The sequence below is a fragment of the Hyaena hyaena genome, unplaced genomic scaffold, assembly GCF_003009895.1.
Source record: "Hyaena hyaena isolate Hyena2069 unplaced genomic scaffold, ASM300989v1 scaffold_108, whole genome shotgun sequence".
NCBI classification, from domain to species: Eukaryota; Metazoa; Chordata; class Mammalia; order Carnivora; family Hyaenidae; genus Hyaena; species Hyaena hyaena.
In genome coordinates this window covers 2,243,504-2,268,439 of record NW_024080741.1, presented here as the reverse complement: position 1 = coordinate 2,268,439, position 24,936 = coordinate 2,243,504, and the positions used below count along the sequence as shown (strand labels likewise).

General features: G+C 49.8%; 1 protein-coding gene across 1 annotated transcript in view; it reads left to right on the top strand.

The window, feature by feature from the left end:
* IQSEC3 (IQ motif and Sec7 domain ArfGEF 3) overlaps positions 1–24,936 on the top strand; it is a 111,940-nt gene that overhangs the window by 39,790 nt on the left and 47,214 nt on the right. The window contains exon 3 of the mRNA XM_039236286.1: positions 18,592–18,871. Within this exon, the coding sequence (XP_039092217.1) occupies positions 18,592–18,871 (280 nt within the window). The remainder of the gene's footprint in view (positions 1–18,591; positions 18,872–24,936) is intronic.

Genomic DNA, 24,936 nt, shown 5'->3' with positions numbered 1-24,936 from the left:
CTGTCAGTCTGACTTCCTACCAGCTCAGCCAGGCTCTAGCCCAATCAGCCTCCTCTGAGTTTTCTGGGGATAAGCCTGTCAGTCTCCACAGGAGACCCCAATAAGAAATCTAAGCCAATCGATCAGGTCTCTGGGGCCTTTGGTGTGTGACCTCAGAGCTGACTCCTTGACACTCTTCCTCCGCACCCCAGCTGAAGCCAGTGGTGATCAAGGTCAGCCCAATTTGAGGGGTCTGTCCCCTCCCTGTCCCACCCTGAGCTGTGGGGCTGAGCAAGAATCTCTTTCTCAAGAACCCTGGACTCATCCCATGGGGGCCTCACAGTAGCTGATCACTCACAGCCCCATCGGCCAGACCAGTGGAGAAGGAGGCACCACAGCCCGAGGAGAACCCTCAGCCCAGAGGAGAGACTCAGGGGCCAGGAGAAACCCTCACCCCTTCCAAAGAGGCAGCTAAGCCCCAGCCCTGGGGTGGGGGGGCTGTTGCTAGAACAACCTGCCCCAGCCACATATAGAGAAGCCTTTGAGGGATGGGGTCAGGAGAAACTCTACCTTGGGATGTGGAGCCTGCCAGGGAGGGATGCCCCCCAGGAGGTGAGAACACTCAAAGTTGAGCCTGTCTGGGAGCTGGGTTTCTGCAAGAATAGAGGCCAAGGGGTGGGCATCAGGGACGAGGGGGCAATGGAGCCATTATGGGGCTGGCAGAGGCCTCTAAGGCTGGACCCCCGGGCGTGGTGCCTGGGTTCACAAGCCTTTAGGCAAACCCCCGGTGCACGCCAGGGCACTTAGGTCCTCAGGTGAGAGCTGGGGGTGGTGGAGCCCAGAGAGGCCAGCCTGATGCAGCAAGTGTGTGCCAGGCTCTTTCTTCCCCCTTCCCTACTGCCTCCTGCTGCTAGCTAATGACAAGGGCTTTATTCTAGGGAGCTGAATAGGCTAGTAATTGCAGCCCTACTTCCAATCCCATGCCTCTCCTCCCTCTCAGGCTCTCAGTGACAATGACCCTGGAGCTGGCCAGCCACCACGCAGTATCCGGTAGAATGGCAGCCCGTTTGTCTCCGTGGGTGGCAATAGGGCAGAGTGGAGGAAGATTGGCTTCTATTAGTATAATGAGAGGAGGCTCAGAGGGGTGGTGGTGGCGGCTCAGCTAGGGGAGGCATAGGGAGGAAACAGAACATACTCCCTCCCCTGGGGAACCCTGGGGAGCCCTGTGGGCCCCAGCAGATTCAATGTCTCATCCCTGGTACTCGGTCCTACCTGCCCCAGCCTTACTCCAAAATGGAAGAGACACTAATATTTCTTGAACGTGCCAAGTATGTTGCACCAAGGACTCTAGTATTTTATGTCAATTCTGTGAGATAGCTGTCATTTGCAGCTACAGATAAGGAATCTGGGATGGAGAGAAGTCTCATGTCTTGACAGAGGGACCGTGTTAATCAGTTCTGGAACCGGAAGGTGAGCTCAGGTCTAACTCCAAAATACAACCACTTTCCACGGAGCTGCTGCTAGGGTTCTCTCTCTCTCTCTCTCCCTCTCTCTCTCTCTCTCTCCCTCTGTCTGTCTGTCTTTCTTTCTTACAGAGCACAGGAGAAACCCTTCTAGGCATTTCTTTTGATCTTAAATAACATCTATTTTCTCTGATTGTAAGTTATACTTGCTAGTTGTTGGAAATGTGGAAAATACAGAAATATAAAGAAGAAAATAATTTAATCCAGTTATATAGAATTAACTACTGTCAATATATTAGGGGGCAACCTTCCAGGGTTTTATTTTTCTAAGCACTGGAGTTTACATTTCCCCCATTAAAAAAGAAACAGATTTTGTAGCCTGCACTGCCCACTTAGTATACTGTGTCCAGAGAGAGCCTCCCCCGAAGCAGCCCCTCCCGGGCCCCTATCCTTTCCTGGTGCCCGTCCGCACCTGCTAACCAGCCCGCAGACTGGGCGGTGGGTGGCTGTGGCTCTGCTGGAGACTGCACTCCTTGCTATCCTTGAGCAAGGGGCTTCCTTCCAAGGGTGCTGTCTGGGAGAGCCCTTCGTTCGCATTGTTGGTGCCTCTGTCCCGCCTCTTGGCTCTCCCCAGCTGGCCTGGGGCGTGATCAATGGACCAGCCAGTGTTTACTCAGCGATTACGGAGCAATTAAATTCTCAATCGATTCAGTTTAGTCTTCAAACAGCTGGGCTAGGGAGCCTCGGCCTCACGTGCCAACTCCGTCAGTCACATCCCAGGCTCAGAGGCTGCCGGGAATCCTGTCCCACCCGCAGTGGAGAGGGTAGGGGCTCGTTCTGGGGCTGCAGCACTGCGTCCCCTCTTCCCTCGAGAAGCACAGAGAAGACATGGCTTCCCTCGTAGGCCCTAGTGGGACTGGAGAGTTGGCCCACCTAAGCTGCCCAGCCCCTAGGCTCCGGGGTCTCCGCCTCGGCACACAGGGAAGACAGTGGGTGGCAGGCAAGGCCAAGGGGAAGTTGTCTGATCTCCTTCAGTATCCAGTGGTTAGTTCCCCAAGGCCTTGGCAAGGGTTGGGATCCTACCCTAATGCAGTGCTGTGACAGTTCCCAGAATGCCCTGCCCTGGAATGGAGCATCTGCTGACTGGGGGGCCCAGGTGGGATTCCTGGGGATCGAGGACCTCAGTCTGGCCCGGGACACAGCAAACCTGGGCTCAAGTGGTGAACAGCGGTGGGGGTGGGGGGGGAGGGCCTGCTCTTGCTCCTTCTTATTCAGGCTTTCTGAGCAGGTTAGATTTGCTCACCAGTGTCCTGAGGATTTCTGTGTAGTTATGGCAGAATCCACCTTGGCTGGAGAAAACCACAAGGAAAATGGCAGAAGAATTCGGTCCTGGAGCTAGAAAAACCTGTCCTCTGATGGACCATGTGACCTGTCCCCTCATGTCTGTTCTTTTTGTCCCATCTGTGTCTTTCCCCCCAGACTCAGGAGGCACAAAAGACAAAATAGATGTCAGAATACTTTGATACCCTGGTAGGGAATCCCCCCCACCCCCATGCCTCCAATTCCGGAGAGTATTAGGAAAGCTTTGTCTTGTCATGATTTTTGACTTTCTGTTCAGAGAGTTTTCCTCAGTTGCAATGTGAAACTTGTGTTTGGAGTCAAGTATTTGTCCGGGCCGATTTCCTTGTGTATTTTTCCCATCCAGTGATGCTCGATGCTCTAAGACCAGTCTCTTCATGAGACCTCAGTTGTCACCAGAGGGCACTTAGCAAACTTTCTCATCCACAGGCTGGGCTGGGGTTGTGTTGTGTGAGGGAGGCCAGGCCTGGGCCCAACTTCAAAGAGCTGCGAGCTAAGACAGACAGCTTTCTGTCAGCAGTGTGTTGAGAGATGATTAGAGAATTTCTCTTCAGTCTGCATTTCTATTTTGTGTCCCTTATCCATGAGAGAGGGAAAGAGAAAACTGGCTGTCAGCTAGTGAGCCCTTGCTATGCACTAGACAGATATCAGCTTATTTAATTCCCACTGAAAGTTCATGAATGTTATTAGTCCCGGGTTTGCCAACAAAGTGAGGATCGGAGCTGATGAATGACTTGTCCAAGGGCCATATCCCTGGCAAAGGGAGGAACTAGGATTTGAACCAAGCATCTATCGCAGCTTCCGCCACCAGAGTCAGATGACCAAAGAAGGGAGGTGTTTTCAAGCATAGGAAGTAAACGCGTGGTGGGGGAATGAACAGTCGGCTCTCACTTCCCTGGCCCCAGGAAGGGGGCTGCTCAGAGGGAGCTCCTCAAAGACAGCCTGGTTTGTGGGGCGGCGAAGGCTGGACCTCCACCCCACAAATGAGGCTTTGAGGACTCCAGGCAGCTGGAGGTAAACATGTTGGAGCAACCAAGCTGAAGAGAGAAATAACCGGGAAGATATTTTTAGGGGGAAAAAGCTTCAGGCTTTCTTATTTAAAGAAATAAACATGGGGCGCCTGGGTGGCTTAGCCGGTTAAGCGTCCGACTTTCACTTAGGTCATGATCTCGCGGTTTGTGGGTTCGAGCCCCGCATCAGGCTCTGTGCTGACTGCCAGCTCAGAGCCTGGAGCCTGTTTCAGAGTCTGTAACTCCCTCTCTCTCTGACCCTCCCCTGCTCACGCTGTCTCTCTCTCTCTCTCCTAGAAATAAATAAAACATTAAAAAAAATTAAAAAAAAAACAAAACTTATAAAAAAAAAAAAAAAGAAAGAAACATAACTAAGGCTAATACTCCCAGAACAACAAAATGAAAGCCACCACAAGGAATGTCTAACTATCTCTGTTCCATTGGTGTTCATTAATGCAGTTTTATCCAATTTAGGAAAAGATATTCTTTTTCTCGTTTACCAGAAACTTCTTGTTTGAGTCTTTCGGGTAACCTCTCTTTGCAAGCCTAGAGATTTTTCTAACCTCACTATCTCTTAGGCCTTTTTGGTTTTGGTTTGTTTTCTCCTCTGAAAAGTCATCTTGACCCATTCATTTGTCTTTCAACCAATAATATGACCATGATGATAATTTATAATTTCAGTAAGTGTTTCTGATATATAACAAAAAGGGCTTTAAATCTGTTTCATTAGGGACACCTGGGTGGCTCAGTTGGTTGAGCGTCCGACTTCGGCTCAGGTCATGATCTCACGGCTCATGGGTCCGAGCCCCACGTCGGGCTCTGTGTTGACAACTAGCTCAGAGCCTGAAGCATGCTTCAGATTCTGTATCTCCCTCTCTCTCTGACCCTCCCCTGCTCATGCTGTCTCTGTCTCTCAGAAATAAATAAAACATTAAAAAAATTTTTTTTTAAATCTGTTTCATCAAACGGAAAGAGGAGATCATCATAGTCTACAGTGAGTGATTTAATCAGACCAGGCATTCTTAACAATTTTATTGCCTTTAACAGAGGCCTTGGAACAGCTTAAGAAAGGAGATTTTTTAAAAAATTTTTAATGTTTATTTATTTTTGAGAGAGAGGGGGGCAGAGAGAGAGGGAGACACAGAATCCGAAGCAGGCTCCAGGCTCTGAGCTGTCAGCACAGAACCTGACAGGGGGCTCAAACCTACAAACCACAAGATCATGACCCACAAACCACATGATCATGATCAGACGCTTAACTGACTGAGAACCTGACAGGGGGCTCAAACCTACAAACCACAAGATCATGACCCACAAACCACATGATCATGATCAGACGCTTAACTGACTGAGCCACCCAGGCGCCCCAAGAAAGAAAATTCTTAGAGATTTTTTTGTATGATTAAAAAACCACAAAAAAACCCAAAAACCAGGAAAGGTATCTGTCTGTGAAGAAAGACTGGAATGTGCTGCTGTCTCTGGCAGGGAGAAGACCCAGCAGGAGCTGTTGCTTTTGAACCAGAGGGTTTCTGGCTGGAAGGGACCCAAGGGGTATACCACCCTTTATCACACAGATAGGAGACTGAGGACCAGAAGAAGGTGTCTTGCCAGCTCTCCCAGCTGGTGACGTGCCCAACAGGGTCTAGAACTCAGGCTTCTTGAAGAGCTGGTGCTTTCTAACACCAGATTTCTCCATGCCTCAGTTTCCCCAGCTACCACATGAGGGGGTGAGCCATCTAATGCCCAGGGCCCCCGTGGCAGTGATTCTGTAAGAAGACACTCTGCCTTGGCCCGAAGCGGCAGGAGCACCCAGGAGCATTTACAAAGCAAAACAAAGGGCAAGTGGCATCACAGGACACGGGGGACAGTGGGCCCAAGAAGCAGATGGGACAGCAACATTCAAATGAGCATGAGCGCACGTAAGAAAGGAGAAGCGTCGAGTGGGCCCTGCACAGGTTTGGTCTTTCTCTGGTCTACTTATTGTTAAGATACAAAAGGGAATTTTCAAGAGGAAGAAAGCCTCGCCTCACTCAGAGTCCTCCAGGCTCTCACAGCCGCCTTCTGTCATTTTCCGTGGTCCTTGTCCCACTCTCCGCATCCGGGGGCCCGTGCAGCCTGGGCTGTGTCCCCTAGAACCCCCCAGGAATGAGTCCCATACCCGCTGCCCTTCTGCCATCCACGCAGACAGATGTCTTCATTCCAAAGACAGAAATGATGGAAAATGAAGGAAGTTTCTGTGGAAAGCTGGTCATAACCCTAACTAACATGTGTACAGGGTGCTCCGGGCTGTAAAACTCCTTCCCGACCCTTCACCCCTCTGACCTTCACCACAAACCTGTTAAAGGCCACAGGGGCAAGAATTACTTTTTCCATTTTCCAGCTGGGGAAATACTCTGGGAAAGGAAGTGGCTTGCTCAAGTTCGAAAGGGAGAAGCTGACAGAGATCACGACAAGCCTGCATAAAGAGAGAGGCTGCAATGAGCAGGGACATTAAGCCCTGCTTCCTGCCTGTCACTGTTTGAATGTGCTGCCTTGGCCACGGTCCAAGTGCCACCACCCACACAGACTGGCGGGATCTCGGTGTGGTTCCTGTGTTCCAAGTCTAGGCTGTAGGTTGGCAGGTTTGGAGAAGCAATCAGGTGACCCTGAGGTCCTCGGATCTCAGGGAAACTGACTCACCAGAAATAAGTTTATGAGAGACTTGTATATTAGTATGAATTCATTAATTCATAATAGAAATGATACTGGTGAACGGGATACTCACAGTTGCTGATTAATAATGAACTTAAAAATATGAAAATCTCTTTTCTTCTCCAAGGGCAGAGGGGTGAGCACCAGATGATTTTTGTGGATTCCCTTCTAGGTTGGACAGGAAGATCTGAGAAGCGGGGAGGTAGTAAAATAGTGCCCTGGGCTCGAAGATAAATTCAGGAAGACTTCAAGGATGTACTAGAATGTGGAGCAGTTGAGAACATAGACAGACCAACTCAAATCCGGGTCTAAATCCTAGCTTGGCAACTTACAAACTCTGTGATCTTGGTTAAATTACTTAAACTCTCTAATCCTCAATTTGCTTACCTATAAGATGGGGATAACAGGAGCAGTTACCTCCTACAGTGGTGGGGGGGGGGAGGGGTTAAATGAGATGATGCCTGGAAAGGTGCTTGGCATATAGGAAGCACTCAATAAGTGCTAACTGTTTTAAAGCTGGATTTTTCAGGAGCAGAGAGGGAGAAATCAATCAAGATCCAGGAGCCTCAGAGAAGGGGCCTAGAAACTCAGGTATGACTAAGAAATGTTTAGGAAGAATGGGCTGACTACTTTAGGGGATGAGGGTCTAATGGCAGAGCCCTGGTATGGCAAGTACGTAGGGACACATACTTCGAGTGTTGTTCAGGGTCACTGAGCTATGCCCTTCAGAGAGAGGTCTCGTCCCTCCTTTGGATGGCAAGTGATGGGCATGGAGAAGGAGGCGTCTTTCAGATGTTTCCATTCAAGCCTAGACTGGGATACAGGGAGTGTTGGCTGGGAAGAGCCCAACATCTGAGAGAAAGAGAGACTCTCAGAATTAAGGGACCAATTTGGGGGAAAGATCAAAGAAGCTAGAGACCCACATAAATGTCAATCCAGCAGGGCCAACAGGCCCACACAGGAGATTTTCTAAACATCAGGGCAGGAGAGGAAATGATTTCACCCAGCACCCGGCTGTCACAGTGCAGGCTAGGATGAGACTAAGCACAGAGGCATTTTATCAGAAAATGATTGCCAGCTGACAGTTTGATTGCCTGTTCTCTTAAGAGGAGGAAACAGTTGAACCCTTGCAGGGAAAGGTTTATGGCCTGGCACTGACCCCTGCCCTGCCTGGAGGGGTGGGTGGTCCTCCAAGCTGGGATCTCTGAGGCTTCTTCTCAAACCCAGCGTGTCCCACATTGTCCCCTCATCCTAAACACTTTTGGAGATGACGTGTGAAACCCACAGGCATGTGGAAAACGGCACAGCCATTCTGATACCATAAGCTTGTGAGAGGTTTCCTCTGCAGCAAGAACGACTGAAGCTAGACATTAGGAAGAACTTCAAGTAGGAAAGCAAAAGATAATGAAGGGGACTGTAAGGAAATAAGTAAATAATCCTGCTCCCTAGTAACTGGATGTATGTCCAGGGCAGCGTCCTACATGACTAGGGGTCTGCCATTTCCATCCCGTGTGTCACAAGACTCCCGTTTGGGGTAAGCACACACCTGACTGCCACAGATACCTGTAAGCCATCGGAGACCCTTCTCCCGGCTTGGGGTGAAATTCAGCCTGTGAGGAGCCGGGAGAATGTCTTTCCCTGGAAATAGTTCAAGATCCAAAACAGCATCTGCTCTGCTGGGGTGAGGAAGGGCCGAGCTGAGTGGCACAGGAGGAGGTTGGAATAAAGGGACTTTATAGCCACCAGGTTACAAAACAGCCGGGCATGGTCTCTTGCCCGGCCTCTGGGATGCACCGTGCGTGTCGCCATCATCACCATCCCTCGGAGGGACCCCAGAAGGATTAGATGAGGTCATCTCTCCAGGGAGTCATCGCTCTTGAGCCAGAAGCTGAGGAAGCGAGACGTGCCCAGAATCGGGAAGAAGCTTACATTTACAGAGCATCAGTAGGTCCCAGAAGCTTTATGGACCTTGTTTTATCAACCCTCCCAACAGAATCATGTGGCAGGGATCCCTGCCTTACGAGTGAGGAAACAGGCTCCGAAACGTTCAGGAACTAGGCAAGGCCACACAGCAAGGGAGTTGTTGGATTTTAAACCATGGTCAGTCTGTCTGGTTCTTCATCTCAGACTCATTGTACCCTGCTGCCTCCCAGCCTCTCTACCTTCTGGCAGGCTTCTCTTGGCATCATCTCTAACTCAGAGCTTCAGAAATTATGCCGTGCAGAAAAGAGCACTACTTTTCCATTTAAAGAACTCTCACACAAGAACGTAAGAGAAAGATAGTTCGAGTTAAGGACTGTTCTTTATTCTGAAGTCATTTCCTTCCTACATTTTCATATTCGGAACCGGAATGAGGCTTTTGCTTTTTGTTTTCTTATTTGAACAGAATAGCGCGTTGGAAATTCTAGAAAGGAAAAGGAGAGTGGTTCCCTATACAGGGCTTACTGAGCATTTTACACACCTTAATTCTCTCCTAGAGAAGGAGGCACAAGTTAAGCAACTTGCCCAAGGCCACACGGCAACTCAATGGAAGAGTCAATGTTCGAAGCCAGTCCGTCTGGCACAGAGGCCTCCCTGCCTCAGTGCCGTCCCCCTTTGTGCACTGGCCAGCATTGCCTGTGGTCTCCTGTGTTCCCTCTTCTCAGGGACCCCAAAGCACTCACACCCTGGACCTGGCTCCCAGCTGGCTCATGGGCTGATGCCTCTCTTGAGTACACGTCTCCCAGCACCACCCATGTGGCTCCTGAGAGTCACTGTGGTCCATTCGGAGATGGTTACATACCGAGACCACAGGGCAGTATGTGTGTGTGGGGCGAGGGAAGGGGGGGTGGGGGGTGTCCTTAAAGAACGAGTCTATTTTCTTTTCTAAAATCTTCCTTGCTGAGACAATGGGTACAGCCCAGCTGCGGCCAGATCCCTGCCATCTTTTCTGTCCTGCTGGCACGGAGTGCCGGCCATCGCCCTCGGAGGGGGCCCTCCTGACCTGTGTGGGGTCTGCAAGATCTCGAGGGTTCCTGGACCCGCCCCGCGTGCACACTATGCAGGCTTGGTGCTCCTGCAAAGGCAGCCACTGCCGCTTACATAAGGACAAGGAGGAAATTTGCCCCCAAGGAAAAGCCAGGGAGTGATAAAAACAAATTCAGGACAAAGATTCCTTTGAGGAGAGGAGGAGGAATACGTGAGGTATTAAAGGCTTCTGATTGTGCCATTTCTTGAGCTGGGTACAAGGGAAGATTTTTCTTTACACTTTACATATGTTACTCATATTTGCATATGTAAAATGGCTCATAATAAGAGAAAAAAATTAAATAAAGCCCAGAGTTTCACTAGGCTGTGAATAAAAAGTGCTGTCGGCACGGGCTGCGTGATGACTTTAGGCTGTGCATCCAGAGACGGTTTTAAAGGCAGTATTTCTGGAGCTTCATTGCAGGGTTGGGTGCCGTGAGGGTGTCAGGCGTGGGAAACATGTTCTCTTAGGGGGATAGCACAAGCAGACATAAGCGGTGAGGAAATCTGAGGTGCATTTAGGTGCACAGTGAGTTCTCTGTGTTCGGGCTAAGAGAAACGCGCATTTGTGAAATTGTGTGCTGTGTGTTGGGGAAGGGGCAGAAGGCGGGTAGGATGTCCTTAGAGCTTGATTTTGCTACCAGATCTATGCCTATTTGGGAGACAATAAAATGCTCAAGATATTCCAGTGGCAATAAGATGGCATTCATCAGCATGGCCAGTTTGGAGCCTATGAGGGAGGTGTCCTGAGGAAACTTCTAGATGAGGTTCCCCTGGAGGACAGGAGGTTCTGATGCCCAGGAGCTGCTGTTCCCTTGTGGGGTGAGGCTGATGCACACAATGGACGTCTGGAAACAGTCTGCCTGGGCTATTCTGTGACCAGCCTTGAGTGAGCGCCACGGTTCGTGGGCCTGGATGTGGGCAACGCATGAGTCCAGAGAAGGACTATGGTTCCTTTGACAGGAAACCCCTACAGACAAAGCAAAGCAGCCTGTGCCTTCTTGGAACAGCTATGAGACCAAAGCCCAGAGTCTGCAAGGAGCTGACAGGAGAGAGAATCACTTACTCTCTCAGGGCCCTTGGGAGAGGGGAGGGAGAAGCATCTGTCATAGCCAATAAAGCCAGGGCAGTTTCTGCAAGTGGATGAGCCCAGAAAGCCACAGCTGCCTTCCTCCAGGGGTTTCTATTCTGAGACCTGGCTTCCAGCTTGGATAATGGAGGTCAAGGAGCCATGGGCTGGGACAGGTGCTGGCATGGATTAAATGACGTAAGGAAAGTAAGGGGAGGCTTTTGCTGTGTCCTTGGGTGTTGAGGGCAGAGGAGCTAGAGCCCAGCCACTGAGCAGGGTTGGTGTAGTACAGGCCTGGGGCCCATGGAGAGGGAAGTAGACACAGAGAAAGCTGAGCCTTGCCTTCCTTCCAGATGTCAAAGCATCTTGTGGAAATTGTCCATTTCATGATGAGGAGACAGAGGGCCAGAGAGAAGTGGCATGCCCAAGGTTATACCAAATGCTGCGAGCAGAAGTGAGATTGGACCTTGACTCACAGCCCAGTGCTCTTTCCACCACCTAGAGTAGCATTTTCTATTAGCCTGTCCTTAGAATGAGCACAGAGCGACTCTGTTTCCAGTACTGGCCCTCTGCTCACCTCAGCTTTGCCCGGTACCATCTGGGGCCCAGAGGATGCTTGGCTTCCTTTGCTTGGTGCCTTTATTCTGACCATCTACAACAACCTTATTGATTCAGACATGGGAGATAAAGAAGTGTTTTAGTAACGGCTTAAAGTCTTCAGATGCAAAGCATGTTGTTAGCTTTTGTCTGCAAAATGCCTAGTTTCTTTGTCCCAAAAGCATTTTAAGAAAGGCAGGCAGGGGCACTTGGGTGGCTCAGTTGGTTAAGCGTACGACTTCGGCTCAGGTTATGATCTCCCTGGGTTGTGGGTTCAAGCCCTGCATCGGGCTCTGTGCTGACAACTCAGAGCCTGGAGCCTGCTTCAGATTCTGTGTCTTCCTCTCTCTCTCTCTTTCTGCCCCTCCCCCCTCTCAAAATAAATAAACATTAAAAAAATTTTTTAAGAAGTCTGGCAGAGTTTGGACTAATGTAGTGCAATTGGTCAAGACTTCTGGGGGTTCTGCCCATGTGAGGAATCCTTCAGCCTCCCAAACCCTCCTGGCAAGGTCTTGAGTAATCACTGCTCTAGCCTTCCACAAATGGGAAAACAGCCTTCTCCAGCCACCCACCAGTGCCAACACCAGCAAGCCCCTCAGGGTCTGGGCCTCCATGTGCCTCCTCAGTCCTTTCTTGACCTTTGTGCCAAAGGCCACCACCCAAGTCAGCATCTGGCAGGACAGCGTGGGCCTAGGTGCCTTCTCCTGGCTCTCGCACAACTCTTCAGTTCCTTCTGTCCCCTCCAGCTCCTGGCAGGGGCGACAAGGCCTTGCCTGGGAGCCCAGGGAGGACACTCACTGACCCGAGTCAGCTCCCTGGCAGGGGCTGTGTGAGCCCAGAGTACTGCCAGGTGCGTAGAAAGGCTGTATTTCCAGGGCTCTTGGGTGCCTCAGCTGATTAAGTGTCCAACTCTTGATTTCAGCTCAGGTCGTGATCTCATGATTGGTGAGATTGAGCCTCGAACTGGGCTGCATGCTGAAAGCACAGAGCCTGCTTCAGGTTCTCTCTCCCTCTCTCTCTGCCCCTCCCCAACTCATAGGTGTGAACTCGCTCTCTCTTTCAAAATAAATAAATAAACTTTAAAAAAAAAGATGCTGTATTTCCCATTGTGGCCAGCATACCAACCTATGAGTTCATTTTATCTTTCTCACTCTCTTTGAAAGGAGATATTCACATCCCCATTTCGCAAATGAGCAAACTGAGGTACAGAAAAATTAGGTATCTTACCCAAGTCAGCCAACGAGTAAGTTGCAGAACCAGGGGCCTCACTCTACTCAAGCTCTCTTCCTGGTGAACAAGGATGCCTTCAGTGCTAGGTGTCAGTAAGCAGTGTCTGAAAGCTATGTGGTCAGCGATACCCAAATACTTTCTCTGTACGACCAGAACTGCCTGTGGCTCTTGGCACAGTCTTCAGCATGTGGAAGATAATCCATGATCATCTCTCCAGAATGGTGTTTTTAGCCTGGGCTATGGAGTCTCTAAAGTCTCCTAACGTGAAGGTAAAATCTGGCACATATGAAATCACCTGCGTTTTTCTAGGAAGAGAGCCTAGAGTTCTTTCAAAGGCACTGGGAACTGGGAAAGGTTCTACAGGTGTGCGGGCAGGCAGGTAATCTTGACTATTGAGAGAAAAAGGAAGAAAAAAGAAAAGCCAGTTATCTGTCACTGATTTGGTTCTCTGGGAAGCAGACTCTGAGTTGAGGGTGCTCAATGTTTCCTAGAGAATGAGCTTGGGATCAACATACACGGAAGGGAGGGCAAGAACATAGCATGGGGCAAAAGAAAAAGTCCAAGTGATGGAAGTCCAACAGAAGCCTCAGCCAATCCCAGGCAAGCTCTGGAGGGAGAATGACCTACCAAACTTGCCCCATGTTGAGTAACGATGGTTGAGCCTTTATATCCCTGCCTCAATCAGTCCCTGGATTTGGACAGCACTGGGAAGGACATAACTTTGGGCCAAGGAGCTGTCTGCCTCTGAGACACTCCCTGAAGGAGCTGATGGGGCTGACAGCAGAGGGCAGTCTCCAGTAGCACTCCCAGAGCTGGACAACGAGCCATTCCTTGAAGGAGTCTGGATGGTGCATCATTGACCATTCCTCAGTACCTCTGCCCTTGGGAAAGTAGTAGAGATTAAATGACGTCCATCCATCCACTCGTCCAGCCATCTGTCTTTTCATTTAACATTTATTACACATGTCTTAGGAGCCAGCCCACTGTGATAAGCACTGGTGATAAAAAGGTGTACATGGCATAGTCTAGCAGAGAGAGACACATCAATGAATAACTAGAACACAAAGTGGTCATTGCTGAAATAGAGTCGAGTGCCAAGAATTATTAGAGCACATTGGAGGGTGGGACTGACTCTTCCCAGGGGCAATTAGTGAGTCCTGAAAGAGTTGACAAATAAGAGAAAGGAAAGGTGGGAGAGTAGGATCATGGAGAGAAGGCATCTCAAGGCAGAAGGAGGTTATGTGAGAGACATGGTGATCTGAGAAGGCTCCGCAGATTTGGGGAGAGTTTCAGTGTTCAAAGAATGGGTAGGTCACTTGGTGGAAATGTGGCTGAAAGGGGAGGTTGTGGTAAGACCACGAGTGGTCCTAAGTCCATGCTGGTGGACCTCATCTCAAGAGTATTGGGAAGTCACTGATGCGTTTTGAACAAAGAATTGACATTAAAGTATCTACATTTTAGGAAGTCAGTTCTGGTAGTGGGGATGACAGGATGGAATGGTCACTGGAACACCCAGGGAGTCACATATGTGCCATGCTCTCTGGGCCCCTATCATCCCTCCAAGCACAAGTCAGCTTCCCACATAAGTGATCCTCTCTGATGTGATGTTAAGCCCCAACACACAGGTCATTCTGGCCCTGGGCACATGTTGCATTCCCCTGAGCAACTGTAGTCCCCCAATTTCTCAAAGACTTTCACTTGCCATGCTCAAATCCTGTGATCTCATGTGTGGAATAACCCCCATGCATGGCCTGGATCCCTATATGCGTATTGACCTAATTCCATGTGGGTGCCACCAAAGCCTTCTCAGAATCCCCTTGTTTTGGTGCTGCCTACATTCTTTTTACCTTCTCAAGTGGACATCCCAACCCAGGAAAGATTCTTGTGACCAGCATCTCCGTTATGTCATCAGTCACACTAAGTTTCTCCAGGCTAGTGGGCTGCCATTCAGGGAATCTGTTTCCGTGCAGCTGGATAATGAGCCTAAGATAGCTAAGATCACCAGGCTCCCTCTCCCCCTCTTCTCCCTCCTTTCTCCTTACAAGAATCTGTGCAGGTCATGGAGTGAATACCATTCACATGATTCTTGTCCAAGTGCCAGGCTGCCTGAAATCTGACCCAGTGGGGAGGAGCTTCATGATGTAAGGTCAGCCCAGCAAACCCCAAACACTTAAGGGATGCAGCCTGTGTCTTGTAAAGTGTGATGTTCTGGGCATTCGAACAATGGGCTTCCAGTTCCATAAGAGACTGGATTGAAGTAGATGATCTTTAAGTTGAAGTAGATGGCCCTTCTATCTGTAACAGCTAGTATGAATATTCTAACCTCTTTCATTGGCCCATTTTTATAGACGGGGTACAGAGAGGGAAAGAGAGGCTGGGAACATTCTTTTGATAAGGTTTAAGTACTTAGGCCTCCACAGCTCCCTGACAAAGTGACAAAAACACAAATCCACACAAGGGACACTGGACAAATGTCTGCCAAATGCATGCCTAGGGCATGCCCCATATTGTGACTGGTACAGCCAAGGGGCCTTCCTATAGGTGGTAAATATGTATGGATTCTCAGAGGTGATGGATACCACGACTTGTGACCCCCAACACCAAGGCCCTTCACTGTGTTGTTGCTCTAGTGGGTGGAGAACAAAGATAGGAGGAAGCTTCTGAAAACCAATTTGCCTTCACTTTTCCCCCTAAAAACCATGGAAGTTAGTCTGGAGGTCTGGGAAAGACCATGAGTTATGATGGAAAAACCTTACTGTTTGTTTTGTGAAGGTTGAGGAGGGCTAAATGTTGAGAACCCCTTCCCCTTCCACATAGGAATTCTCCATGCTGTTTTTCTGGGAATTCCTTTGGGACTCCATGTCGTAAATTTCTAGCTCAGAATACTGCCACCACTGCTGTCATCATTTATCAAGGACTACTGTGTGCCAGGCACTGCACGAAGTTCTTTGCAGGCTATATTTATTCTTCCCAGCAACCTTGCAAAGGTGTTCTGAGCATACCTGTTTTGTGGAAATAGAGGCACAAGGAGGTTAGGGAGCTTGACCAAGGTCACATAGTAAGTAGCGGAAGGATTCTAACCCAGGTCTTCCTGACACCAAAGCCCATGTTTTTTTCTCTGTACTGTATAATCTTAAACTTTGCCATGTTGATGACATTAGTTCTGGGTCTCCAATAGCCACTTTGTACCACACAAGTTGGTGGAGAGGTCTAAAGGGAAAGCAAGGACAAAGTCCTCTTCCTAATACTTTTCATCATCTATTAGGGTTGGGAGTGTCATAATCTCTCAGGTCCCTTTGCATAGAGGTGGGCAAAGGCAGAGGTGGTTCCACCAGCCAGAGAGCCTGGAATCTTGGGGCTGGTGGGCCTTGGCGGACCGGCCTTGGCATTGGAATCCAAGCTTCCAGAATTCCAAGCTTAGAAATAAGTAAGTTCTCGTCATGTGACAAGTAAGGAAAACTGACCCAGAAGGAAGAACAAATTACCCAAGGCCACAAAGCTAGTTAGAAGCTTTATGTATGCATCAGTGTGCATGTTGCTGTGTGTGTGTGTGTGTGTGTGTGTGCATATGCATGCATGTGCATGTGCCAGAGATGACAGGGGTCTCCTAACCTCCAGGCCCTATGAATGAATTCAGGAGATAAGACCTTGGAGTCTGTCTATATCCAGAGGTGTGGACCACAAAGAAGGCTATTTTTAAAATTTGTTTTGGTTTAACACAAGTAGTTTATTTGAGACAAGGTGACTCCAAGAAGTGCCAGTACAGGAATGGGGGATGAGACACAGAAGAGAAGGAAGCCAATATATGTTCATTAATGATTGGGTCACTGCTTTCGCCACTGGGTATTTTAGAGAGATGGTGTGGAATGTGCGTTAGAGTTATTCTGCTCAAGGGATGAGGAAGCCAGAGTATTTACCTACCTGCCTCCATCACCATTGGTCGAGTACTGCTATTGGGGGGCATCAAAGCTCCCAGAACCTCTTGCCAAACACACTCCAGCAATAAAAGAAAGAATAGGGCTATTTTAAAAGGGTATGTAGTCCTGAGTAGCCACCAGTTCTCTAAAGATTCTGGAAAACCTTTTGGGGTGAAGAGGCTTGGGCATTAAGCACCAAGAACAGTCTGGAGAAGAGATGGATGAGACTGAATGGTGCCTCCCAGGCCCTGGAGGCAGGTTGTGATAGGAGAGGGAGGGGCTATTTCTGTGTGTCCTATGGGAAGAATGGGTAAGTCTTACGACAAGAGAAGTTGAAGGTTTTTAAAGAGAACTTCTTGGTGATACTGGTAAACAACAACAACAACATATTAGACACCTAGAGTCGTCCCACTATACAGCTTAATTAATGGCCATACAAAAAATGATGGAGGAAAGAAGCATGCATACAGAGGATTTCCTTAGGGAGTTTGAGGCTCCTTGTTGCTAGGGTGGACCAATGGGCTCTCCTTTATGGGAATGATGAGGCTGGGGAGTGTGGGAGGCTAGATGTACATTGAGTGGAAGGGTTCTTCACCCATACTTGGTTATTCTAGTACCAGGAGGCTTCAAAGTTGGGTGGAAGCAAGAGGAAGAGGTATTTTTTCTGCCATGATCTGGGGACACCTTACATGAAGGCAAAGCTGTAGAGGAAAAAAGCCCTAAGTATTGCCTGGCCCTCAGATCAGGGCCACCCCATCCCCTGAGCCCCTGATCCTTATCCGTAAAAAAGGGAATCAGAGGGCTGGACTAGATGACATTGGAGTCCCTTCTAGTCCTGATCTTCTATCTCTGTCTGCTATCTCTTGACTCTTGCTCTCTCTTCAATTCAGCCATCAACAAGTATTAACTGAGTACTGATCATCTGCCCAGTATTAAGAGATAGAATATAAGCCCTAGCCTCTAAGAGGGGTTAGATGCAGGACATGAGTTAACACTTACTGAACACTTACCCTGTGACAGGCAGTGTGCTAAACACCTTATATATACAGACTCCTCTCCCCTCACCATAACCTCATAAATAGGTATTAGTACCTGCATCATACAAATGAGGAAACCAGAAGATGGGCTCAGAGGAAAAGCAACTTAACTGAAGCTACATGGTGGAAGAGTATGGATTTGAGCCCATGCTGTAGCCACGATGCTTCTGCCCCTGGGAAATAGAGACGGACTCTCTAAATGCAACCCTAGTGTGCCAGCAAATGGAGCAGTCAAAGCTGGAGTCACTTGGGAAAGCTTCATGGACAGGTGGCTTAGCACTTGGCTTTGAGGGAGGGGTAGACCTAGGAGACTGGCCAGGGAAGGGAGCAACCTGAGTGTATTAATTCCCCAGGGCAGGCTGGGGTATGGCGGCTCCAGTTAGCAGGTACCTCCTTAGAGTAAGGAGGTGGGCAGCAGCTACAGCTTAGCCTGCTGGTGGCTCCATGGGAGGGGAGGAGAGGCCAGGAGCCAAAGACAGATGCTTCCCTAGACCCAGCAGGGCAAGCACCCTTCTCTTCACAGACCCAGCCCCAAAAAGCTGGTGTCCACCTGGCCTCAGGGGGGCTTTATGCTCAGACCAGGTCTGTAAGCATCACTCCTTCCCCACAGTCATCTGGGCAGTATAAAGATAGAGCTGGTTCAGTGTGTGCATCAGCTTCTTTCCAGCTGCCTAAGCCACTGGCCGGGTAACTAGACCACTGATAATGATGATAGTTAACACTTACATATAGCAAGGACCATAATCCAGGCACTGTCTTAAGAACTTTAGCTAACTTAAGTCTTCCAACATCCTTATGAGGTAGGTACTGTTACTGTGCCCATTTTATAGATGGGAAAACAGAGGCACAACGAGGTTAAGTAGCCTGTTCAGGTTCCCATAACTAATAAGAGTCAGAGTCCAGATTCCAACCCAGGCAGTCTACTCTTACCCACTTTGCTCTACTGCTTCTAAGCAGAGGTTCATGAGCTCTGATCATAGCTGCTCCTTTCCCCTGCCTGAGATACCCTCCCCAAATTCAGGCTCTCCACCTTGCCTGAAGTTCTTCCCTGCCAGGGTAGCCCCTCCCTAGAGGTGACCTCAGGAGGCACGCCCACCAGCCCCCACCACTAGAAAGGCCCATCGCTGCCTGAAAGGCCAGGCCAGAGTGCGCAGTCTCTCTCCTCACCCCCGCACCCACATGCACCCTGTCCCGCTCCCCCCCCAACCGAGCACCGTTGCCTTTTGTTCACAGCGATGGCTCCTGCGCCCAGGCCGGTGGGGGCATGGAGGACTCCGTGGTGGCAGCGGCGGCGGTGGCAGCCGGCAGACCCAGTGCCCATGCCCCGAAGGCTCAAGCCCAGGAGCTGCAGGAGGAGGAGGAGCGGCCGGGGGCGGGGGGTGCCTCCCCGAGGGCTGGCTCCCACCGCGCGGTCTCCCCCGGCCGGCAGCAGCCTGCCCTGGCGACGGCGCTCTGCTCCCACGCCCCTAACGCCTCCGATTACGAGCTCTCCCTTGACCTAAAGAATAAACAGGTACCCAGGGCCTCCAAGGGGGGCGGGGAGGGTGGTGAAGGGGTCCTGCCCTCGGGAGCTATCCAGGGTATCTCCCCACTTGGGCCCACCTCTGCTGTGCTGCAGGGACACCTCTTTTGCCACTAGTTCTTCCAAATGGAGCTAAGTGTTCTACCCATCCCTGTAGCCCAGTTTGTCAGGCAAGCAGCCTTTACCCGGCCTGGGCCACACCCTTGCAATGCCTGTCCCTTAGGCAGTGTGTCCAGGGGTCTGCTCTTCTTGCTATGGGCAGGACGCCTAAATTGCACCCAGGAACCTCTAGGCAGGTGGCCCACTGTTCTCTGGGGAAGCCCCTACTTCCACCTGCTGCTTAGAAGAGATAGCCCACTTACATGTCCACCCAAGGAGCAAGCCCCATGTGTAGGCACATATAGGTTCAAATGAGCTGTAAAGACAGTGGTCTCCTCTCAGTAGACTGAGGATTCCCAAGATAAACCAAAGTCCCCTAGTGGAGAACAAATCCCGTGTGTGTGTGTGTGTGTGTGTGTGTGTGTACACTCATGTGCATATGCTTAGAGAAAGACATAATGACTGAATTTTGTTAAGAGCATTGAACTTGGAGCTGTAGACATAGGACCCAACCCTTGGTCTTGCTCTAGTTAAGCCTGTGACTTTGGGAATGCCAGGTAAGCACTCTGGGCACTGGTTTCTCCATCACGAAATTGGGAATTAGACCTTAAATCATTTCCAAATGTGTAGATTCTAAAGAACCACTCTTTAACTCAACGGACAAAGTGAGTATTGGGAAGGAAAGCTAGTAGAAAGGTCACTAAAACTGAGTCAGGCCAAACCAACCTCATTTCTTTCCTTCAGCATCAAGTCCAGCTCAAGTGGAACATCTGGCTTTCAGTAAAGTATTTAACAAAATCTCCCATGATATATATGTGGACAAATAGGAAGTGAATTGGATGACAATACAGTCAGGTGGGTTGTTTTCAAACAGAATTCTCAAAAAACATTGATTTTTTTCATCAATGCCATTTCTTGGGGCCTTGAGTGGTGCGCTGTTCGTGGTCCAGTTCAGTTCAATCATTTTTGACAAGGCACTACTTTCTAATGACACAAAGCTAAAGGAAACAGCTAATAAAACACTAATTCTTAGTGATAGAATCCAAGATTTTGTAGAAATCTCATCTAGACATAAAGGTTTAAATGAAAAAGTCTAAATGAAACAGGAAAAGAGCTAAAGTTCTGCTCTTAACTTTGAAAAGCCCACAGCATTAGTATAAGATAAGCAGGCTTGGTCCTGGGAGAGAGACTTTAGGGCTTCAGTTGATGAAGCTCAAGATGAATCAATAACCAGTGAGGAGGCTGCCAAAGAAGTGAGTACAGCAGCCTCCACAGAAGGGTGGATAAAGCCCCCAGTAGAGGAGAGCAGCTGGCTGGAGCCACACACTGGTTTCTGGTCAGGGCCTGTCTGGAGCCTGTCCTTTGTTTTTGGGGCTTCATTTAAGATGGAAGTAAGAATCGTGAGGACTTCAAGGTTCTCCTAAGAAGGAAAATAGGATTGGCTGGAGTCATATGGAGAAATTGTAGACATGAAAACAAGTTTTAAATATGGAAGAGCTGGCATGTGAAAAAGGGATTTGATATATTTTCTATCATTTCAGTCAAAAATAGTGGTACTAACGTATGAAAGCGACAGGAAAGGAAGCTTTTAGCTCAATAACAATTAGAGCTGTTAAAAATATAGGAAGTCCTGCTTGTGAGGTAGTGAGTTCTGTGTTACCGGGAATGCCCAGGCAGGGGCTGGAAGACAGTCCATCTGGAACACTTCAGTGTGATGTGGGTGGTCAGTTGGCCCAGATAAGAAGTCTTCTCAGTTCCACATGACTCTGCTCCTTGAGGACAGAGATCATCTCTTACCCATCTTGGTACCCTTCCCCCAGCATCTAGCAGAGTTTCTTGAACATAGTAAGAGCCCACTGAGTGAATAATTTTTGAGTAACTATGATGTGCAAAGCAACAAGAGAGTAGAGTAACAAAAAGAAAAAAATGCTCCCTATGTGCCCCCAAGGAAACTGCAGTGCAATTTAATGACTATCTGGTGACTGATACCAAAGGAAACCCGTACCTCAGCTTGGGTAGGAGAGTTAGTTCAATTCTGACCGATGAGGTGGGATGTGAAGAGTGGTACAGGCCTCTGATTGGCATCACGGGCCTTTTAATAGTAGACATCATTCTGACACATGGCTTTTCATGTCAAGCCAGCAGGGGTGGGGCAGGATTGTTGAGGGTGTGGCAGGTGCCTTTATGCTGAGTGAACCCAGCCTCAGGAAACAACCCATCTCCTCTGGATCAAGTATCTCTCTAGGCCAAGCATAGGCTGGGGGCAGAAGGAACAGGGCAAAAAGTGAGGGGGGGGTGGCGTGGCTAGAGAAGAGTGATTAAAAACACGACACACATTTATAAGAGACTGAACTCAACTCCTGTCTCTTCTGCAAATGAACTGTGTGATCTTGGGCAAGTTGCTTAACTTCTCTGGGCCTCAGTTGTCTCTTAACTCTTTGGGGCTTTGTACATGCTATTCCGTGTGCCTCTACCACTAACATTCCTGCTCCTCCTCACTTGGCACTTGGCCTTGATTACTCCTTCTCTTACTTTAGGACAGAATTTTTGTTCTCCTTCCTCCTCCCTGGCAGCTTTGCCTGTCCTCCCAAGGCTGCATTGGATGCCCCTTCCCAGCAACCCCCTAGTATGCAGGGATTCCCTGTCGCAGCCCTTTAGCCCTGTGTCATCATTTCCTGTTGACTTGACTCCTCCTTGAAGGCAGGGCATGTGACTCATTATTCATCGTTATATCCCCAATGTCTGCCACAATGCCTGGCATGAAGAAGGTATGCTCTGGGATGGGAAGGGGAAAATACTAAGTTAGTGACCTGAAGGGAGAGAGGTGAATGAAGCCTGGGTCCAGGATTGGACTCTGCTTTAGGTTTCTTTGAGATCTAGGAGTTAGTGTCTGATTCTGTCATCCCCACCAGTCATGCAAATCCTACAGTACTTGTACTGGAAGGATCTTGAAAAATCATTATCTCCCACTCACCATCAGCCAGTCCAGAATCCCAGGCACTGCCTGTGGCTCCTTTCTGTCCCCACACCCCTCCCCCTGGATCTGCTCCATCCCCAAGCCCCCTGATGCTACCTCTTAACTATTTCCCAAATTCCACTTTCTCCTGCCAACCCCACTGTCCCCCCTCCAGGCTAGGCCACCATCACTTCCCATCTGAGCTCCTGGGGAAACCCCCACAGGTTCCCCTACTTGGAGCTGTGCCTCTCCTAACCTGATCTCCACCCTTCAGCTGAGCCCTCTTTACAGATGGCACACCAGATCATGGTATTTTGCTGTGTGAAAGCCTTCCGTGGCTCCTCACCATGTGTAGGACAGACTTCTCCAGGTTCTTCTATCACCTGACGCAACCCCACAGCCTGCCCCACGCCCATGCAAGGTTCCTGCCATCCCCACTTATCTTTCTCCTGAGCTCGGTGCTATGGTTTGCCTCTGGACCTTGGCATATTTTATTTCTTCTGCTGGGAATACTCACCACCTGCCCCCCATCACACTTCACCTGGGTGATCTCTATTCATACTTCATGTCTCAGGTTAGTATCCCCGAGCCTGGGTGTGTGCTTTGACTGAGTGCTTCACTACTGACTCCATGCCATCTGGTAGCTGTCCCACTCATACATAAGGCAAGGATTATGTCGTTCTCAGAGCTGTTGCATCGTCTGAGCTGATTGTGCACAGAACACCTCCAGAGCTGCCGGTTACTTCATGGTCTGTGTGAGGAGTGAGCGCTCCCTAGAGTTCTGTGTTAGGTGATCTGCTGCTCTTGCTCACTCACTTCTGTTTCCCTACACACAGCACAGTCCCAGGTGCCTAGGACATGCTCCGTTCTGGAGGAACACATGAGAGGAAGAGGAAGGAAGGAAGGAAGGAAGGAAGGAAGGAAGGAAGGAAGGAAGGAAGGAAAGAAAGAAAGAAAGAAAGAAAGAAAGAAAGAAAGAGAAGAAAGAAAGAAAGAAAGAAAGAAAGAAAGAAAGAAAGAAAGAGAAAGAAAAAGGAAGGAAGGAAGGAAGGAAGGAAGAAAGAGAGGGTGGGAGGGAGGAAGAAGCCTGCCTCTGGGCTTCCCTGTTCTCCCAGCCCCCAGGGCCTTGCCCCATAATCACAGTGGGAAGAAGTGCCAGCTTCTCTGGGACAGCTTCTCCCATCCTCCATGCCCTCTGCCCTCAGCTCCCTCACTTCATCTCACAGTGAGCCTTGGGGCTACAACCTAGGGGGACAAGGAGGGAGCATGAAGATTCCTTTGGAGGGCCCCTTAGGGAAGTGGTGTGGCAGGGATACCTAGGGCACCCGAGTGATTTCCAAATTCATTCAGGTTCTGTAGGGAGTTTGTATGCTGTTCTGTGCCACCATTGATGAGCATCCCACTGGAGCTCATGTGGGATGTCCAAATGGCATCACTGTGTATGCTGTCCAAGCCAGGGGACTGTGCAGCTATAGTCAGTAGCATCCAGACCTGCCCCTCAGCCAACTCAGGTCCTGGGTGGAAGCCATGCTCTCTTTTTGGAGAGCAGCCCCTTCCACAACAGAACTCCCATACCCAAGCCTCAGGGTCCAGCCTCACCAGGGGGTACCTCTCAAGGAGAAATGGTGTCCACATTTCCAATTCTCTGGGCTCCCACTTCGTCATTTGTGAAATGAGGGATTGTACCAGAATATCTAAGGCCCCTTTCTTCTCTGAAGGCAAGAATCCCACCAGGGCATGGAGGGCACCTGAGGATCAACCCCCAGAGGATGATGGTGAAGGCAGTGCTCATCAGGGGTAATCCTTCTGTTCACTGGCATCCAGTTCAGGGAACAATATTGCGTAGCTGTTCTGTGCAAGGCCTGGGATACCACAGTACCAAAGACACAGTCCCAGTCCTCAGAGAGCTCATTCCAGAGGTGGCCACTGACACGTAACCAGTACTCGCTAGCACTAATAGCATTAACTATGTGCCGGACATCCCAGTGAGCTAGGTACTACTACTATCCCCATTTTAGGAATGAGAAGATCGAAGCTTAGCAATATTAAGTAACCTGCCCAAGGACACATCCCTAGGTGTGCATTCCTGGTGCACCCAAGACTGGGACTCCACAGTCCTTGATTTTATCCAGAGTCTTCCACAGCCTCCTCATCCCAGTGAAGAGGTAGGTTCCAAGGAAGCAGTGCACAGGGCTCTGTGGGAGCACTGGAGACAGCAAGGAGCCCAACCTGGGGTTCACATCAGGCTCCCCGCAGCAGCTCTACCTGAGACAGTCTCTGATCCAGGAGTAGCTGAGCTGTGGTACCCGCCTCCCAGACCCCTAGCTGGCTGTAGTCAGAAGAGGTTCCCAAGAGCAGCCCTGCTCCTAGGCAGGTCTCAGTGCCCTGCTGTGTTGAGCATTTGCTGGCTGTATTTTGGACAGCTGGACAGGGACGTGGGCATGCAGGGAAGACACAGGGCTCACAGCCTGCCCAGTGCAAGCCGGCTTCCCCTTAGAGGCTGCCCTAGCCTCTCCCAGCTCCTCTCTCCCCACCCTAGACTGTCTGCTCCTAAGCCTCACATAAGGCTTCCCTTGCCAAGTTCTGCAGGCTCCTTCCATGTAATGCTTTAACATTCTTAGCTGGGAAATCTTGGATCAGAGGAAATCCTTGCTCACATGTGAAAGCCACCCCCAACCCTGGCCTGGCTTCCCCGTTCCTCAGCATGGCAGCCCCCCAGCTAGCTGCTCTTCCTCCTTCACCCTGACTTGGTGGCCATCTCTCAGTGGCCCTTCTCAGGCTCAGCTGCTGCAGCAGCCTGAAAAGAGGGAGCATGTTCTAATTAACACTGAGAGGCTCATTAGACAGACAGAGCCCCCTGAGCCCCCCTCCACTGCTTCTTCTGGCAGAAGCAGAGAGATTGCTCTCTTGGGAGGAAGCGAGGCTACAATTACCCATGATTCATGGGGTTTAGGGAGAAGTGAGCTGAGCTGCTCTTAGGCCTGTGAGCGCAGAGACCCCT